The sequence below is a fragment of the Arachis duranensis genome, chromosome 7, assembly GCF_000817695.3.
Source record: "Arachis duranensis cultivar V14167 chromosome 7, aradu.V14167.gnm2.J7QH, whole genome shotgun sequence".
NCBI classification, from domain to species: domain Eukaryota; kingdom Viridiplantae; phylum Streptophyta; class Magnoliopsida; order Fabales; family Fabaceae; genus Arachis; species Arachis duranensis.
Window position 1 is genome coordinate 69,247,404 of NC_029778.3, and position 16,516 is coordinate 69,263,919.

Consider the following 16,516-nt stretch of genomic DNA (forward strand, 5'->3'; position numbering starts at 1 on the left):
TTTGCCAACTGCGAATTTCATGGTTAATAGTAAGTGAATATAGTAACATATGAACAATAAAAAACTATATTTAATAAAATTGAAAATGATCAAATTAAATATTTGTAATGTATACATTTAATATGTAGGCAACTAATCGTGATGGACAACTGTATGAGTTGGATGTCGTCAAATGTGAAGTTGAAAGGTTGTGTTTATTGACAATACCAGTAAGTAAAAATTATTTTATTAGGATTATGTTTAGTATGAATAATTTGCCTATGATTTCATAATTATTTATATTTTAGTTGACGTTTGAAATCCCCAAAAAATGCTCGTCAATGAAGAGGAAGCAATGGTAGCTATATATCTATAACAATATATAATGGAAAAACCTATTTTGGTGACCAATTTTTTTCCATTTTTATCCTTTCTGATAACTTACTCCCAATAACAAAATTCTCACTACTTCATTTTCATTCACGTTTACGTTAATATAACTTCTATAATTATTTCACTAATAGGATATCAGTTTCTCCCGTTAATTTTTCTCACATCACGCTGCATAATACTCCAGTATAGATCAGTTACAGAATTCTACTATTTCATCTTCATCTATAATAACTAATAGGATACCAGTTTCTCCTCTTAATCTTTCTCACTTTACATTATTGGTTACTCAATAATAGAAAAAATTTCCTTCATTTCTCATCCATCTTCTCCTGTATCCTTTCCAGTTCACCTAAATATAACGTAAAATCTACTGTAATTTGCTTTTCGTCATTAAATAAAAGTGTAAAACTATATTTATAGGCTTTTTTATTAATTACAGTTGACAACATACCAATGGAAGATTCACGGGGGAGTGGTCGACGAACTTGGCAAGACTATGCCAGACAACAAAGACAAAATATGAACAAAGAACAACACCTTGCCAGAAGGCGTGCCAGTTACCGAGAGGGTATTAGACAAGGAAAACAAATCGATACATCAAGTGAACCAACTAACATGACAATACCGTTACAAAATATCACAAATATACCCGCTCAACAATAATCTGTATCAGGTACTCTAAGTTATACTTCCCATTAATAAATTTATGTTGTTAGTTTATCATTTATATGAATTATTTTTTACAATATATATATGTTACTGGACTCTTAGTACCAATTATGTATAATTTATTTCTTGAGTGTACCTTTAAATTATCAAATTACATTATTTTCATCTTAATAATAAATTTTCTACATATACAGATATTCACAATAACATCGGAGCTGGTTCAAGTAATATACCGAACGGTCCAAATATGGGTAGGAATCCTATATATTTATATTTATTTAATTAATAATAATTTATTTTTTCTTAAATTTTGATTGAGTAATTCTTTTATTATTGGCCTAAATAATATTATTATAGATATTATTATATTGTCTTAATGTACTTTACATAATTATAATCTCAATTATTAAATAATTTAATAATTTTTTAATATAATATTATACAAATATAAAATTTTTATAACTGTATTATTATAAGAAAAATATATATTTTCAATGTTTACTAATATATTTGTTATTAAATTTTTTGACTCTGTAACACAAAACTTAGTAGATAATTCTGGTATATTTTTTAACCTTTTTTATATATTCTTTTTATAATTGTTTTCTTTTTTTTAACAAAAAGTAAAAGGTGTATAACAAAAAATGTACACACAAATTGGTGCATATAACATTGGTTGTAATTATTTAACTAGTAAGGACGATGGCCTTCAACGTTTCCTTTAGGACTATAAAGACAACCAATAAGAGTGCACCCGCCAATAAGAAACATGCATAGTCTCTTTGGGCACTTAAGTTTGGCGCATCCAACATGAGTAGTTTCTCTCCAAACAACTTGAGTGTAGCATTCACACTTACCACCAATACACGAGTTGGATTTATGGTCGTAGTACTTTTTCTGTTCCACCCACTCTGCTACCGCTTTTGCTGCTGTATAGTGTTCAGGTTTCACATGCCACGCAAGATTCTTTCCGTAGTACATAGAGGGCTTGGATGGCACAAATATTCCCTGGCAGATTGTGAGGTATTCATTCATCAACTTCTGAGCTATTTTTTCTAGTTTCACATCCCACTTCAGCGGAGGAACCCCAACGCTTGCTCGTGCAGTGTTGTGGCCTCTCAAATACTCTTCTGGAGACTCTGCCTCATCAGCTACCACAGCTACTATGCACAATGGCAATAATACGCTTACAAAACTTATTATTATTACCATCTTCGTAATTCTCATTTTATTGTTCTCTGTTAATGCTCGCCAAATATTAGTGGAGAAGTCTTTAGGGTTAGATTGTTATAATATTGTAATGAATAATGGATATGTACAATCTATTTACATTATATCATATAGTTGCCTTTTGATGTACTTGAATGAATATATATATATATATATATTGATTTAATTACTAGATGATCAAGAAAGAAATATAAAATATTCATTATCAATTTGAACAGTATAATAATTATATAATTGATGATTCTTGACCCTGTGATCTTTCATAATAACTTGGGGTCAAATTAAAAAATCTTGTAAATGTCTTAATCAAATAATGATGCAGGAACAAGGATGAATAGTAGATTAAGTATATTAATTAGTTAACTATAAAAAGAGAATACAAATTTTATATTGTTTAGGATATATAATAAATTTTGTGTTATGTATTAATTTCATTTTATCTAAGTTATAAATTTTTTTTACTAGTATGAATAACTCATGTACTTTTTAGTTTTGAAGCGAAGGTGAGTTGAATATGATATAAACGGGATATTATATTGTCATACTTCAAAAGCGTGGCCAAAAAGAGCCCATAGCTACACTCTTTAAGAATTACTGGTTTGACCATTAATACACCAAATCAATTTTTTAAAAAATCCTAAATAAGACACTCTACCCCAACTCAAAAACTCCCAAACCAAATGACTTAATCCCCTCTTCAATCTCATTTTTCATAGTATTAAAAACGGGAATAGATCCTCTCATCATTTTTTTTTCAATTATTTGGTAAAGTGAATTTTTACCTTATATTTTTTAAGTGAGATAAAAAAACATGTTAGAAAAGATACTAAATGGTAAAAAAATTACACTTTACTCAACAATGGAGAAAAAATTGGAAAAAAGGACAAATAGGTCCTTGACTTTTTGTCTCCCAAACATTTAAGTCCCCGAAGATTTGAAAATACATTTAAGTCTCTAACTTTCTCAAAATCTGGACACATCAATCTCTCTATTCACTTGGGTCTTTCAAACCCAACGGAAAAATTAAACGTGACTCCCGTTGTACTAATCTGATCGATGTACCTAAATTTTAAGGAAATTAGGGACTTAAATGTATTTTCAAATCCTCAAGGATTTAAATATCCACTGACTAAAAAATCAGGCATGAATTTATCCTTTTCCCAAAAACTGAGAACATTCACTCCCTATTCACTCCCGGCCCACAGCGTCTCATACAGCGATGAAACTTCTCTCTCTTCTTTGTCATTGACGCCGCCTCATAGCACTCTGACTCACGTCCTGCGGCGATGCGACCTCTCCTGCATCCTCGAAGCAGTTCTCTCTCCGTCCTCCTCTACAGCACCATACACCAGCAGCTGCTGTTGTCCTCCACGCACCAACAATCACCGTAGTCCTCCACACACAATAGTAGCATACATCGATGCCATTATCCTCCACGCACAGAAGGACCTCCCTGCACTCAACCACTCTTTGTCTACATCATCTCCTCAAGAATGGAACATCCGTGTTAGGTTGGTTCCACTTTTGATTGTTGTTAATTATTGTTCTTAAATTATTAGTGATGAATTAGGGTTTCTTTTACTGCTTTTGCTTATGCTGATTTTTCTTAAATTGTTGGCGATGAATTAGGGTTTTTACTACTGTTATTTTTTGAAATGTTTAATGTTAAGGTTTTTTTCACTGCTTTTGCTTCTGAAATCATTAGTGATGATTTAGGGTTTTCTTAATCTGTTTTGATGATTGTGTTTCAAATTCTACTTTTATGATTCTAATTTTGAAACTAATGCAAAAATTGAGGCACGGTCCTTTACTATAAGAAAATAAGCCTTTTGCCACGCTTTTAAAGCATGCCGAAAAGTGAAGCGATAGCTTTTTGCCACGCTTTTCGAGCTATTGACACGCTTTTGAAAGGGTCACTTTACAAACGTGCCAATTGCTTTATCACCATGCTTTTGTCGATCTATTAGCACGCTTTATTTTTTGCCACACTTTCATCTATTGCCAAGCTTAAAAGTGTAGCTGTATGTATGACTCTATAGCCACGCTTTAAATGCGTGCCAAAAAATGGACATACAACCATGCTTTTAGAAATGTGTCTAATGTGTTAGTTTTGGCTACGCTTCAAAAGCGTGCCAATAGGGGAATATATGGCCATGCTTTTAAAATGTGGCTATATCCTTATTAAATTAAAAAAAAAATCTTTGTATATGTTTTTTTCATGTACTCTAATGCGCTCCAAAAATAATAAAAACATCGACAAAAATGTGCATCTTTTTTAAAAAATTAAATAGAAATTTGTATTACATTAGTAGAATTCAAACCAAATTTGCCATGTCATTTCTATATATGCAACGACCGCGTACATGAAATTTACAAACATAAACAAAAATAAATTTCTAAGAGAATTAAGAAATGTCATTGATTCTCAGCATCCCTCCTAGCCACATTCAAACTTCCACTTCCAGTTGATAGCAGAGTTTCATTAACCAAATTAATTGCCTGTCGAGGATCAGATCCAAAAAGCCAGTCAGAAAATTGACGTGATAGAGTGAAACCCTGAATTGGTGTCCTATGGAGAAACATTCGCATGGGAAACACCTGAAAATGGATTACCACCAATGGCTTCAACTACTTGTTTCTTGTTTCTGAATGGTTCTGGTTCACCTATATTCATAAACCACTAACAGTCACGCTTTTGTTCAACCCTGCAAGAATTCTATAGTTAGGCAGCCAGAATCTCGTGGTAGCCATAAGCTTTTATGCTAAAAGACTGGGGAAAAAAAAGCTTAGCGTGGTTTTCTTATTGAATGAACTTGCAATATTAAAAAATAGGGCAGCTGAAGAAAATAGGAAAAACAAAGACCACAACATAATGTATCTGGTTCAACAAAGCATTTATTCTTACAACTTCAGAATCAAGATCATATATAACTTGATATTATTCCATGCATGCAGTTTAACATCATACAGTTAACCTCATTATCATCAATAAAAGAATCTACCAGAAAAAGTAATATATTTCAAGAGTTTATAAAAAGATAGTCACAAACTTTTATGAGTCTAATTTTATACATCTTAACCCAAACTTTCCAAATAAATTTTTTTACCAACAAGCCTCGGTTATTAAAACACTATATCAAAATAAATCAGAGAAGAATTTTAAATTTTTAATTGAAATTACATTATGATCATTTCATTTTAGGCATACATACTAAAAGGTGAAGAAAGTGGTGGAGGAAAACACCTTGAAAGTAATTTATGCTTCTCATCTTGTCATCAAGGCAACCAAAGAAAAGTTGGCCTGCTAGAGTGCCGCATAGCACGACACCTGTCATAGCAGCTTGCACATTTGGAGGCTTTGGATCTTTTATATCTATGTAGTATATCCTCCCAGGCAACTTGGTGACAAGGGAGATGTAGAAAAGATCATAGGCATCTGTGAAAAATCACATGCCAGCAATCATAATTGCTGTGAAATGGTACCACTGTGTCTTTGCAACATCGAGTGCATTTAGTAGCACTCCTAATTGTTGCCCTACCATATCTAATTCTAAATCTGGATATTCCCCAAAATGTAATTACAAAGTTTTCTCCACAAGACAGAAAAATGATGCAAGTTTAATTTTCTTTTAGACACTTTATCAAACAGGTTATATGCAAGAATTACATATTATAGGGTTAGTTAAAAAAATAAAGCTGATGTAGATCATTCATCATTCTTATGCTGATGCAATGAATTGGTAAACTACCCTTCACTTTGGTATTAAAAAACAAAACATAATCATAAATTGGGAGAGAAAAGGGTATATTATATTATTCATAGTCAATAGCAGCACAAAGTTGGAAAGTCTAAAATGATATTTTGTGAAGCCGGTCCAATACATGTTCACAAAAAAGGTTCCAAGTTTCCAACCACTTTTAGAAAAATGGATGGCATTCAAGTCAACTTGAGTAGATACCATGAAAGGGAAAACTTGGTAGAAGGTAGTAAAGAGAGTAATAACATTTTCTTCAATTCTATGACAAAAAAAATTCCTCTCTTCTTGTCCCTACCAAATCTATAAGAAAACAAAAGCAATAAAGAGAGAAAAACTGAGAAAAGGCCAATTTTGCAGATAAGGAATATGAATCTGATGAGTGACCTATTTTGAACAAAGACTAACAACATCAGAAGCATGAGGAAGCTAAAAAAGTAGTATGATGAACAAATTAATTTATTTAACCCAAAGAAACTAGCTTCCTAGAAACATATATACAATATCATCATATATCAAGCGTGCCCCAATTTAAAATGTAAACAAATTAAAATCAGAAGCGCACTTGATATAAATTATAAAACGTTGCCAATCAAAGGACAAAAACATTACTATATTCAGTGAAAAAAATTACACACTTCAACAAACACAGCATTTGCATGCAAATACGAAATAGCATAATTGCTTGGTTAGAATCTTCTACTCACCATTCTCTCATTGGATACTTCAAAATCACGCTGTCAGCACAATGATCAGAGTGAAAAATTCACGCTGTGACCACCTTCAGTGAAAACACCACACTGCAAAATCGGGTGGTGTTGTAAAAATAAGTATATATAAAAATCGCCAAGACCAAATTATCCCCAACTTCTATCAATCTTTCAATATCCCTAAAAAAGCACCACCAATAACAACAGGAAAAGACATGTATCAATTATTAGCATTTGACAAACATATACCAAAACAAAAGATAAAAGATAAAAGTTCTAAACAAAATTTTAAAGAACTCACTTTGTATACAAGTATGTGGAACAAGTTGAGATAACTATGTAGAAAGCATGTACAAGAACAATCCATCCATTGCAAGAACAGAAGGAGATGGATGAGCCAAGTGATTTTAAACCAATTTCATTTGGAGAAAAGTCCCACCTTTGGCTCTTAGAATTGCAGCAGCCCTATATATAGAGAGAAAAGAGATATCTTTGACATTTTAATTAGGTGCATACAACTTTTGTTCTTATCTCAGCAAGCCAATTTGTATCAATATCTAACATTTCCAATAAGCATCTCATAGTAAAGTAAATGACTTCATAATCATATGATCTAAAAAAATAAAGGTTAAGTTTCCTACCATTTTAAATTCATAAAACACAAAAGAACAGTTAAGTTTTAGATATTATGTTGAAGTGCCCTGCTCATGAACTTAAGATTTTTTCTTGTAGAAATGAGAGGCAATAATAATAGATTGTACAAAGATCATTCATTGTTATATATAAGTATATGTACACATTTTTTTCAACGTTTTATTTAGTATTTACAAACTTGATTAAAAGCCAATCTCCAATCCTCTTAAAAACCTTAGTTATCAACAAATTATGTTGAGCATACGTATATGATACAAGATAGGAATAAAGGATACACAACAATAACTATTTCAAACCCAAAACTACCAATTTAAAGAAACCTAAAAAGCACAACTAATAATATACAAATCACTTAAGGTGGATATAAGTGTTGCTTTTAAACAAATCACAACTGGTAAGAATTAAAACTAGCAGTTCAGTACCACATAGCAGCAGTTGAGCACTACCACAGCTGCAACAGAAAGAACAGAACAAAAAATAGAAGTTTAGAAAAATAAAAAAAATGAAGAACCAAGAATATCAAAACAAAAAATCAAATTCAAAAATAAATAATTAAATCAAGGAAAAATTTGACCAAATAATTTCCCACGGCGCTGTGAACGCTAAAAGTGGCTGACGGAGGTGCAACGAGTGAGGGAGAGGGAGATGGCGGCGCGACGACTTCAGAGAGGGATAGGACAACGCAACGGGTGCTGAGCCATGGAGGGAGGAGTGACGATTGAGGGTTTGCGAGAGAGAGTGAGCGTCGACAGAGGGTTTGCGATAGAGAGTGAGCGCTGAGGGAGGCCTTACCAGAGAGAGTCACCGTTGAAAGAGGGATATGGGTTTACAGGAGAGACAAAAGGAGTGTCGACGCAGGGAGGACTGGCAGAGGTAGCACCAACTGAAGGGTTACGATAGAGGGTTGGAGGGAGGTTGACCAACAAGTGTTGTTCGAGGAGAGAGTGAGAGCGCCGGCGATAAGCTCTGTGTTTGGGTGAAAAGCGCCGCCGCTGTTAGCGTCATGAGCTCTATGTTAGGGTTTTCAGGGCATTGTTTTCCAAGAAGAGTGTGTGTTTCGAAAAAGAGAGAGTGTGTTAGGCATTGTTGTGTAAGAAATTAAAGAGGGGGACGACCTAGATAAGGCGGAGACCGAGATTCAACATCTGGGAAACGTTTTTTTTGGAACGTTATGGCCACGCTTTTAAACCGTGCTGAAAGAGTTAGAGAAAACGGACACGTTTTAAAAATGTGACGACAACCAAACCATTTTACCGCGCTTCAAAAGCCTGCCTATTTCTCTCTATGGCCACACTTTTAAAGCGTGGCAAAAAAAAACGTAGCCAAATCACTAATTTGTTGCCACCCTCATAAAAACATGCCTGTTTCTCAAAAGTGTGGCAAAAAAACGTGGTCAAATCACTAATCAATCGCCACCCTCATAAAAGGGTGGCCCTTGACCACTTTTGGCTCCGCTTTTAAAGCGTGACAAGAAAAAAGTATGTTGACATGCCTTTTTTTTCTTGTAGTGCATGTTCCCCTAATTTAAGGATTGAAAATCGAGAACAATGTTTCTGAGTTTAGGTTCTTTGTTAGCTGAACAATGTTTTGTTGTCTTGTTAGAGATAATCAAAATGTGGCTGCTTTCCTGGAAAAATTAATGGAAAAAATTTTTTTATTTCTTTTTTGTTGTGTCAAACTTTTCATACTTTTCGATTGTTGCATTATAATTTCTTTTGCTGTTGAACTTCTTATGTCAATATTTTTGTTAGTTATTATGTTGTATGACTTTTATACATGACTTTGTGAAATTAAACTTGTTATTTGTTGCATATTTTTACTGTTATGAAGAGAAAAATAAATAAAAAATATGATAATTTTGATGGAAGTATTTTACTAAGCTTGTGATCATTTCCATGTAAATCTTTTGGTTTGGTTATATTTTTTTAGCAAAAATGAAGATTTAATTTATCTATGAAGGTGCAGTGTTACTACTCATTTTTTAAATATTCTAAGTAGTTCTATTTAAGCTTTTAAATTTTGGTGGTTTGGTTGGCTTTGACTTAATCATTTGTTGGTTTTGGTGCTTTTAAATCATTAACCAAGTGAGATCAGACAAGAGAAATCATGTTTGCTTCTTTTGCTCCTCTATTTCTGCTGGTGGTTTGCTGCCTCTCTTTGTCTTTTCGGCATATGCATCCATTTTACTTGCCTCACCATTGATTCACCTATGCTCTGCTCGCCGATTCTATTTTTGATAGTGATGTCTTATGAGGCTGATCTTACTTTGCTTGTTGAAATTTTCGAACAAGATGCTGATTTTCTTTATTAGAGGTAATGTGCTGGGATTTTTGCTAATTAAGAAACATATTGAACTTCAATAGGATTTCTAGTATAAGATAATATGAATGCGCAATCACTAATTAAGAATAAAATGCAAGTATAGAGTATAATTTAGATGCATATATATAATAATGCACTGAGTTTGCACCAATGTGATTAATTACATATTTATATGCGGAAATTCCTAAAATCAACATGATTTTTTATATGCGGAAATTCGTGAAATCAACATGATTTTAATTTGCCATAGCCATAGCAAGGTAGCAAGCAAGAGTTACTATTTACAATACTTGCCATTTTCTTGTGTTTCTTACTTCTAGCCTTTGTGCCTCTATCGCAGGAGATTTGAACCACTTCAAAAGAAGTTGCACCATTCAAATAACGGGGGTAGCATCCATTTCTTAAACAAGTGATTTTTTATTTACTCAACTCTTTTAAGATCCTAATCTTTGTAGATTTTTTTAAGTTTTTATTTGTGGTTATTACTGCCAAGCTTGTAGACAAGTTTTCATTGAAAAAGAAATCTTGTATGACGCTTTCTATATGCTAAGTTAGAATTCATTATATCCCCTTTAAACTAAGACTTGTATTCTTGCTCTATAAACTACTATGAACTACTAATTTGTTGTATTGTATCTGTAGATACAGGCACTCAAAATCATTGATAATGGCTAACTTTTAGTCCTATCTTTTTTCATGTCACTATGAAGTTGGTTTGTTTAAATCATGCTTTCTCCACACTAGTAACAACTCGTTGAAACTTTATTGAAAATACTCTAGTTGTTAGTTGGTATCATAGATCAGCTTATTTTAATCTTATTTGAGCCTCGTGCTTTTTTAATTTATGATTTATTGCAAAACAAAAAGAGATTATGAACATTATGCCCCTGCAATTTCAATTGTTGGTAGACCAATTGTTGGAAAAAGTAGCATTTTGAATGCACTAGTTGATGAAGATAGAACAATAGTAAGCCCTGTCCGTGGCATTACACGTGATGCCATTGATATAATAATGTATTGGAGGAAATAGCCAGTTTTGATTCTTTTTGTGACAATCCTTTAATTTAATTTTTGTGAACAATTATAAAAGCTACTACTTCTCAGTAAGATATTTTATGTACATGACATTGAAAACTCAGAAAGAATTTTGTTAGTTATATGTTTTTTTAACCTAGTTTATATTAGTTTACTTGGACCATAATTATATCCCTTCTCTGTTTTTTTTTTTGTTGCAAGTAGGTGATAGCACTCAACTTTCAACAATTATTGTTTCAAACATTGCTCAAAATATTGGGTATGTATTTCAACATCTTTTAACTACATTAAAAGCTATTCTTTTAAATAACTTGGAGTGGATTTTTTTATAAAGTAAAAGATAACACCATCTTATTTGAATGATATTCTAGGTACTTCAGTGAGGATATCCAAGATCTAATAATGATGCATCTTGATTTTTATTTTGTAATAGTTTCAGGTGGATATTTTTTTAATATTAAACCCATTTAATTTAGGATATTTGCGAAAGTTTGATCATTATGGCAGGTGTTATTTTTTCATTATGTTATGTTGGATTGTATCAGGTGTTTTACATTTATCAAAACAATCTTGTGGTTTAGTATTATGTCTTTTATCAATGTATGTTAGATTGGTTTATTTAGAATTATATATATAGTTTTTTTGTTATTATTTAAATTAGTTTCTCAAACTATGATTTAAAATCATATGTCAATTTTACAAGGTTTATTCGAAAGATGTAAATTCCGAGAAATTAATGAATAATTAGCTAATAAAATAATTATTATTTAAATAAATTAAAAAATTAAATTTTATAATCTAAAGAGGTAAAAATATTAAAATACGAATTTCGACACTAATTTTAAAAGTTTAGCCCCATATTTTCCAATCCACAACTCCAATTGACGAGCTGTCAGCGGCCATGTGTTCGTCACAAAATTTTCTTCAAATCAATTAGAACAAAGTGATAAGAGAATTTCATTTTTTCACCCAGTATTCTCCTCTTCAATTTCAAGAATTTCGGTTCATGGGTATTGAGATTTTGTGTTTTAATGATATTAGGTGTGCTCTAGTGGTAAGGAATTACTGGGTTTTGCTTCGATCATCCGTGAGAACAGTAAAAAACCCTTGAACCCTTGTGAATTATTGAAATTGATAAACTCTATGTTAATTTTAGTGATGTTGTGTGGAATTAGATTGAATTATGTGTTTTAGAGACAAATTAGTGATATTGGAAGCTTGACATTGAACTTTGGGTGCTGGAAATCTAATTGGTGTGTACTCGGAGAAGTGGAAGCTTGTGGAAGGTGGGCACTTTTGAGGCATTCTGAGATTAGGGAGAAATTGGCCAAGGTATGGTTTTGGTTTTTCGTAGTTAATATTTAATGTCACACGAAAACTAGGCTAGTTATCCGTAGGATAAGTTGAAATATGTGAATTCTTAATGTTTAATGAATAAAAGTGATAAATGTTAAATTTGATGGAAATTTTAGTTGGAAATTATTGTATGGACTTGACGAAATTATATGTTGAAATGATTGTGAAGTGGTTGAGATATATGTGAATATGGTTAGTGTTGAATTGAGTGAGTGGTGTTGTTTTGATTGTGAATTGGTTGGTTTGGAGTTGATAAAATTGTATGTTGACATATTGAAGAGTGATTGGAAAGCATGTAAATATGATTGAGGAACATTAGGGGATGTTTTGGTTATGAATTAGTTGGTTTGAATTAAGAATTTTAGTAAACTAGAGAATTTTCACGTTTTAGTAAAAACCTAATTTTGACCAACTTCGACAGGCCATAACTTAGCTTCCAAAACCCCAATTTGGGTAAAACTTATTTTAAATAAAAATTAGATTCGTGAAATTTGTGATATTTGAAGAACAGATTGAAAATAATTTTTAACGAAAAAATTATGCGCATTCGAAGTTGGATGTAAAAAACTGATTTTTCTGACATAGCAGCTTTTGGCAAACTTTGTTGAGCTTGCATACGCAAACATGCACGTGACGCAGACCCTGGCCTCTGCCCAGACATCCCATGCACGCGGGCATGGTATGCGTACGGAGAATCCCTGTTTTCTGAAAATTATATTTTCAAGTTTTAAATTATTCCTCAAGCTTTTCAAATCTCTTTAATACCCGTTTAGAGTCCCATAGCGAGTTTTTAAACCTTAGAACAAGAGTGAATAGGTTAAATGAATTAAGGGAATTTTGAGAAGAATTTGTGAAGTGATAATTGAGTAATGAGATGTCGGTAAAGTTGAATGAGAAGTAATTGATAAAGATAATGATAATAATAATAATGAAATGTGACTGAATTGAGATATGATTGATGATGAGGTTAGCTATGAGAAAGAAGAATGTTGAGAACTGAGTTTAATTATGAAATTTTGACTGAATATGAGAGAATTGTTGAATGAGATACCTTGGTAGTGGCAGTAGTAGTGGTTCGTTCCACTTTCTTTGGGTCAGTGATTGAGACGCCTGGGCAGTAGCAGCAGTAGTGGTTTCTTCCACTTGCTCAGGGTTGAGTTTGTAAACACCCATCTGGATAGTACGTAGTAGTAGTGGTTAAATCCACTTGCTTTGGGTCAAGCGTGTAGTATGCAAGGGGTTGTGGCTCAGACCCACTTGCTTCGCGAAGTGGTGTTTCTCTCCAAGGTTAGCTACTAGAACATGTCGGGTTTGGCTATAGAACCGATAGATGATAACATCAGTCATAGGACAAGCATACATCATATGCATTCATATGTTTTGCATGAGTGTTTATTACTTTGGTTTGTCTAATTGATTAGCCATGCTTATCTGTTACTTGTTATACTTGCTGTAATTGCTATCTATACTTATGCTTTCCTTGTCTTTTTTGTATCTGTTTGCAACTAAGAGCCTTATGCTGGCGGAGGTGACGATGAGGGTAGTTCTATCGGTGATTAGGAGATTAGAAGATTTGTATTAACAGGATATGAATAGTTAGATTAGAACTAGAATCCACAAATAGGTAAATTAGCAATGATAGATGGCTCTAAGAAGTATCTTTAAGATAACTGTTAGTTTAACTCTTTTAACTTAATTATTTAGTTGCATAAATTTTCCGTTTTGAATTCTATGCTATGATCAATCTATATGCTCTCTTGTTGGAGTACAATTGAATTTAAACTCCTGATTTAAAATTTTGAAGGTTTAGAGAACCTTTACAACTCTAAATTTATTCACTAAGGTTATTATTTGGATTAGTGTGCTACAATGTATAAACCAAATTTGAGTTTTACTCTAAACACAATTCCCAATCATAACTCACCCCATCGCATGTAAATATGTTGGTGTTAGAGCACCATCACTTGACAAAGACAAAGAACAATGCATTGTTAAAGGTAAAGCCTCTCACTTGCCCAACATGAAAGATAAACTTCCTCCTCCAAATAAGAGAGGAGTATGTTTAGTAGTTCCTGAATCGAATTCCTATTTCTCCTCAGAAATAAGACTTCTCTGCTCTTATTACATAAAAGTAACTATAAATATTAGATATACATTATTAACCTGTTTATTTATATGTCTAGTAATGTGTCACATCATATATACAATATAAATATCAATTAGTATTCGTATTGCATGTCATTACTTCATTTGTTGATATTTTTTTACCTTTTGTTTATCTTTTCTATACTAAATACTTTCTTTTCACTTCACTTCCTTTCACACATTATCAAAGTCGAAAAAAATTTTCTCCACTTGTTCCTTCATCAATACAATCAATAGGAAGAAAAAGACTTGAATTATCATAATTATTGAATCAAGATACCAGACAATATTTTTTATAAGTGTTGCTTGACGAGCTATCTTAATATTAGTTTTCATATATTTTGTTATAGTTGGATTGGGTGTGAGACATATCATGTGAATCACCTATCTTATACAATAATAAAGGATGCACTTTAAGGTGTATCAAATAAAAATGAGTTCAAGCGATATATTTCAACCTTAAAATTATTTTAACTTTTAGCAAATGACTAACATAATTCATGAAATTTGTTTGCAAGGTTCTATGGGATTCAAAAAATGAAGCAAGCAAGTAGATCATATCATGGTAATAAATATTCAGAAATAAAAGAGTATTTCTTTTCTGTTAGTGTATTATGATGAATAAGTTCCATGTTTTCTTACAGGAAGAAGTGTGAATGGCTTACAAGTGACATAAATGTATTTCATGAATAAAGTTTATATTATGTATTTATTTTCCAAAGTATGTGGATAGATATTTGTATGATTTTTAAGTTGTTGAATGTTTTTATAAATAAAAGTGATATGTAATTTTACAAGAGTGCGCTTTTGTGTTAGAGTTGAAAGTGCGTGTTATAAGAACAAAGTTTACCATAGAAAATAGATGCATAAAATTCTTCTATGAATAAGGTTATTCTATATTTCTAAATAATCTCTTTAGAACATAAAACTTACATAATAAAACGAGAGAAAATACATAATTCAAAATGACATTTGTCTATGTAACCTATAATCTTAACATAATGTTTTTTAACTGCTACAAAGGTTTGCATCTTTTTCATTGTTACAAAATATGGGCTCATTTATAAGGACACGGTAATTATGTTGACTGAAGGTCGAATGAGCATGATTAAAGTTTGGTTAATCACATTTGCTAATTCACATTTGGGTCATAAGTCATAACGAGTAGACTTTGCTTTTTTTATATTTTGGTCATATAATAAACAAGTTTGTATCATATAAAAGTCGACATCAACTTCTTATATAATGAATTTAATTTATGTTATTCTTTTTAATGATGTTATGTCAATAATTTTAAATAGATGACAAGTCAATAATTTTAAATAGATGACACTAGATAGTAATCAACCAATCATCTTTTTCTAAATAGATGATAATATATAGTAATCAACCAACATCCTTAAAGAAAGTAAATTTATAAATTAAATTTATTTTATAATTATTCAATTGAAACATAAAATACGGATTAAATGCATTAAAGTTTTGGTGATAGAAAAATATTGAAAGGTCATATAATTTAATTTAAGAAATTGATATTTTGAGTTTAAACTGTACTTTATAAAATATGATTTATATGTTTATTTTATAATTTAAATTATAAATAATTATTTGAACTCATTGGTATATTGACAAACAAATTATATATGTTTCTAAAGTAATTTTACATTATTATATTTAAATCCTAAGTTACTCTTTTATATTGGACATTTTGTAAAATTCACAAGTTACTCGTATATATTTCACTCTAATCCTAGTCATATGTTCCTTATTTTATAAGTATCATTATTATCTATCGCGTTTACCCCTTACCCAATCACTACAACAAAACAGCAGTTTGGCGTCGGTTTTTTTAATGTTTGGGACGGTTTTAACTGTCATTAAATGGTTTTGCGACGGTTAAAAAAAGTGTCACAGATTTGAGCGTCGCCAGCTGACATAGTGTTGGTTTTGGACCACCGTTGGTAAGGAGTATCACTAAATTGTTTATGACAGTTTTTAAAATATAAAACCGTCACTAATTTGTAACACTTGTAGAAGTACTGTATTTCGCAACATTTTGAAATTGTCGTTAAATTACTAAATCTTGTGACAGTTTTTCCTTATATTTCATAACTACTTTAAACAGTCACAATTTAACGACGATTTGAAACCGTCATTAAGTTATTAGTTCTTATGACAATTTTTAGGCATATTTAGTGACTATTTAAATTGTCATAATATTTTTAGTGACAGTTTTTCGATTTAAATTTGTTACTAAGTTACTTATTC

General features: G+C 31.6%; 1 protein-coding gene and 1 long non-coding RNA gene across 7 annotated transcripts; both read right to left on the bottom strand.

Annotated features, from left to right (window-relative positions):
- Positions 1 to 1,731: 1,731 nt before the first annotated feature.
- LOC107458609 (pathogenesis-related protein 1B) lies at positions 1,732 to 2,253 on the bottom strand. Its single transcript, XM_016076832.1, has one exon. It carries the CDS (start codon positions 2,251 to 2,253, stop codon positions 1,732 to 1,734), a length of 522 nt encoding a protein of 173 aa, XP_015932318.1.
- A 2,271-nt stretch (positions 2,254 to 4,524) lies between these two features.
- On the bottom strand, positions 4,525 to 8,459 carry LOC107458636 (uncharacterized). 6 transcript variants are annotated; one of them, XR_002365825.2, is made up of 5 exons: positions 7,965 to 8,459; positions 7,813 to 7,841; positions 7,038 to 7,201; positions 6,734 to 6,916; positions 4,525 to 4,976 (listed from the first exon to the last, which is right to left on the bottom strand). It is a non-coding gene; the product is annotated as an uncharacterized LOC107458636 (long non-coding RNA). The 6 variants fall into 6 exon arrangements; XR_008001288.1 differs by adding an exon at positions 5,516 to 5,707 and having other exon boundaries at positions 4,525 to 4,935; positions 7,038 to 8,459; XR_008001286.1 differs by adding an exon at positions 5,516 to 5,707 and having other exon boundaries at positions 7,038 to 8,459.
- Positions 8,460 to 16,516: the final 8,057 nt, after the last annotated feature.